This window comes from Argentina silus (genome assembly GCF_951799395.1).
Source record: "Argentina silus genome assembly, chromosome: 21".
Taxonomy (NCBI): domain Eukaryota; kingdom Metazoa; phylum Chordata; class Actinopteri; order Argentiniformes; family Argentinidae; genus Argentina; species Argentina silus.
The window spans coordinates 12,214,390-12,217,974 of record NC_139675.1 but is presented as its reverse complement, the minus strand read 5'-3'; the positions used below and the strand labels follow the sequence as shown (position 1 = coordinate 12,217,974).

At 48.1% G+C, this 3,585-nt stretch overlaps 1 protein-coding gene across 1 annotated transcript in view; it reads left to right on the top strand.

Annotated features, from left to right (window-relative positions):
* cntln (centlein, centrosomal protein) overlaps window positions 1-2,580 on the top strand; it is a 34,021-nt gene extending 31,441 nt beyond the window's left edge. The window contains exon 10 of the mRNA XM_083693379.1: window positions 1,555-2,580. Coding sequence (XP_083549505.1) covers window positions 1,555-1,665 — 111 coding nt within the window. The 3' untranslated portion in view covers window positions 1,666-2,580. The remainder of the gene's footprint in view (window positions 1-1,554) is intronic.
* The last annotated feature ends 1,005 nt before the right edge of the window (window positions 2,581-3,585 follow it).

Here is a 3,585-nt window from a genome sequence, read left to right as displayed (position 1 = left end):
GGCTCAGTGTTTGATGCGCTCAGCACTGGGACCATCTCCCTTAACACACACACACACACACACACCCTCTCAGCCCACAGGGCCTCATGTTCCCTGTTCCTGTTCCCTCTAATGAAGAGGAGAGTTGTGTGTGTGCGTGCGTGTCCGCTTGTGTGTGTGTGTGTGTGTGTGTGTGTGTGAGAGGTAGAGAAAGACACAGACTCATCAGCTTGTGAGTGTGTATTAGTGCGACTCCTACCCCAGTAGCCAATGTGAGTGTGTGAGAGGGATCTACACTATCACCTTTTGGAGTGTGTGTGTGTGTGTGTTAGTTAATCCCCATCAGCGTATTGGAAATAAAGGACAAGCCTTCCACTACAGCAGACCACCTCACCCAGAGGCTATCATCAGTTACGTACAATGGTTTGACTGGATTGTGTTTGAAAAACCTGTCCCGTCCAATCATGAAGAGATTACTATCCCAGTACGCAACTCTACTCCTCCTTCTGAGTCTCTCTCTATCGGAATCAACTTTCTTCTCGAGGTTTTACTGAGCTTTAGAGTCCGTTGTGAGCCGGCCCAGTCCACTATTTATTGTTTATCCAAACGTCTACTAAAGTCACCACAGGAATTCAACTCAATTGGTTTTGCAGCTTCTTTTCTTTTTTTAATTTATTTATTAATTTCTTTTTTTTATACAGATGCACAAAGTTGATCTGAATATGTATGTGTGATGCGTATATATATGCCTTTGATCTGGGTCTGATTACCATAAAGTCCTTCTGAGGAGAAACTAAATTAGCCGGAGCATAGAGGTGAAGACATCCTCCTGTTCTCCCTCCTCTTCTCCCTCTCCCTCTCCCTCTCCCTCTCCCTCTCCCTCTCCCTCTCCGCGGCCCACTGCTAGGAAAACCGCACACATAGAGAGAGAGACAGAGAGACAGAGAGAGACCCCGGGTTGCAGCTCGATTCGTCAGAAGTGTCCTTTCTCTTCATGTTGACTGACTTGATGAGCTCTGAGACAAAATGGTGACAGAGGGCATCCACCATATTGCTTTCGCTATGGAGAAGAGGAGGTGACGCCCCCTGCGTCCTGGTCACCCAGTGTTCCCTCAGAGAGCATTGTGGGTAGCGGAACACCCGATATAGTATGACTCACACTGGTCAAACACCAGACCCAAGGACAGACTAAAGAAAATATGGATGAAGAATGATTATTTTAACTGATGGTCTGTCTTTATGGAAACTAACCCTAAAGATGGACACAGTCCCTCAGAAAAAGTTTTGGAAAGTCTTGCAGCCTTACCTCAGATCCAACCCCTTTTCTCTCTCCTCTCCTCTCCTTCTTTCTCTCTCTCCTCTCCTTCTTTCTGTCTCTCTCTCTCTCCTACACAAAACAAAACAAAAAACAAGCCTTGTGAAAAGCTGCCGGGTGTCAAAAAAAACCCACTTTTTTAACTGGCGTGTGTGTTTTTTTCCTTCTTCTTCTCTCTCCCTCTCTCTCCCCCTCCCCCCCTCCTCCTCCTCCTCCTCTCCCCCTCTCTCTCCCTCCATCTCTCCTCTCCTCCCCTGCAGATCCCCTCTGCCTGTCTGCTAATGGAGGCCGTGCGCCTAAAGATGAAGGAGAGGAAACTGCTGACAGAAGAGCTGGCCGCGCTCACAACACCAGTCAGCGAAAACGCCTGACTCCCAGGCTGAGGCTGGGAAAAAACTGTCATCCTCCTCTCCTCTCCTCTCCCCCCCCCCGCCCCCCTCCCCCTCTTCCTATCCCTCCATCGTGCCTGGCTTCTCAACGGGGGGAGTGAGGGGGAGAGAGCTGAGTCGAGCCGCGCCGCGCCGCAGAAACCAATATTTGCAAGGCGTGAGCCGCAGAGTCACTCCGTGTGCTGCTCACTCACACAGCGGTGGAGGAGGAGAGGAGAGGAGAGGAGGAGGAGAGGAGAGGAGGGGAGGAGGAGTGGAGGCCTCTGTAAATGAGCTCTCGAACATCTGCGTCAGCGGCTAGCGCACTCTGTCTACGAGACAGGGACCCCTTTTAACGCCAAAGCTCATTTACAGTACGGTACAGCTACCTCTCACTCACACACACATAGAGTACATACACACACACACATGCACGCACACACACACACACGATAGAGTTCACACACACACACACACAACGCCAACCTGGGGTGATAAGGCAAGTGCTTACGCTCCTACTTAAGTTAGACGTGGTGTTTTTTTTGTGTTCAGTGTTTTGATTTTCTCTCCTGTAACGTGTCTGGGATGTGGGAGGAGCCCAGGGCGCAGTGACCTCACCCTCCAGTGCCGATTCTGCACTTCCAGAAAGTCAGAGTACAGTAAGTACAGGGAGAAGTAGAGTGACCTCTCTCTCTCTCTCCTAGGACGCCACGGTTTCCTACCGGGGGCATTAGTTTGACCAATCAGATTCCATCGACCGTTTGCATTCCATTGATCATTTGTGATCTTTGTGTGTTTTTGTTGTTGTTGTTGTTGTTGTTGTTGTTGTTGTTGTTTTTTAACATGTTTTTGTATGACACCGAAATAATTTTGAATATTCGGTTCAAACCGGACTTTACACCAGGTCATTAATTATGTTCCAAAGTGAATTGATGATGATTTGAAATAAAAAATGTGTCATCAATTGTTTGTCTATGTTCCAGATCCAGATTGCGTCACGTTAAAGATTTGTGTTACGTTCTCATGGCTTCATGTGCAGTTGCATGGACAGTATTGTCTGTACAATGTCAGCAGGGGTTAGAATCCGGCCCATGCCCTGCTGACATGCCCTCTCCTCCTTACTTTCCTGTCTATCTTATCTCTAAAAATATATAAGAGAAAAAAAATAACCTTACAAAAAATAATAAAGAGTATTCAGTCCATAGAATAAGAACTAGAACTCAATTGTGCTCATAATTCTATTTCAGTCATGGACCTTGTAGTTCCTCCTCTGGCCAGCAGGGTTCTCTGTCATACAATGATTGACAGCTGACTGGCAGACTGTCAGCATGGTTTCCGTCGGTAACGAGCGACCCCCACTGCCGACGTCATTAACGAAGGTCTGCAGCTGCCCAGTGGGTCTCTCTCTGTCTCTCGCACACACACACACACACACACACACACACACACGCACACACACAGCCCAGTGGTAAACTGGGAGACAAGTCCCACCCTTGACACCACTACCTCCATTCCTTTAATCTTTCTCCGCTCTCTCTCTCTCTTTCTTTCTCTCTCTCACTTGTTCTTTTGTCTTTTATTATTCATTTGGAATATCAAACAATGATCTGGGACTCTTTCTGTCCTTGAACCGGCATCCTCCACCCGAGACCACGCGCTCCTCACTCCGACTCTAATCATTCCCTCTTTTCTTTCCCTCTCCTCTCGTTCCTTTTGTTTTTCTTTCTCCCTCCCCCCCCCCCCCCCCCCTCTCTCTCTCTCTCTTTCTTATGTACAATTAGCAACCTTATGTAAAATCATCCGTTCAGGAATTAACAAGAATAATTCAACTTCTTATCTCTCCCTCCCTCCCTCCCTCTCTCCCTCTCTCCCTCCCTCCTCTCCTCCCCTCCTCTCCTCCCCACCCTCCCCATCTGAAATGTA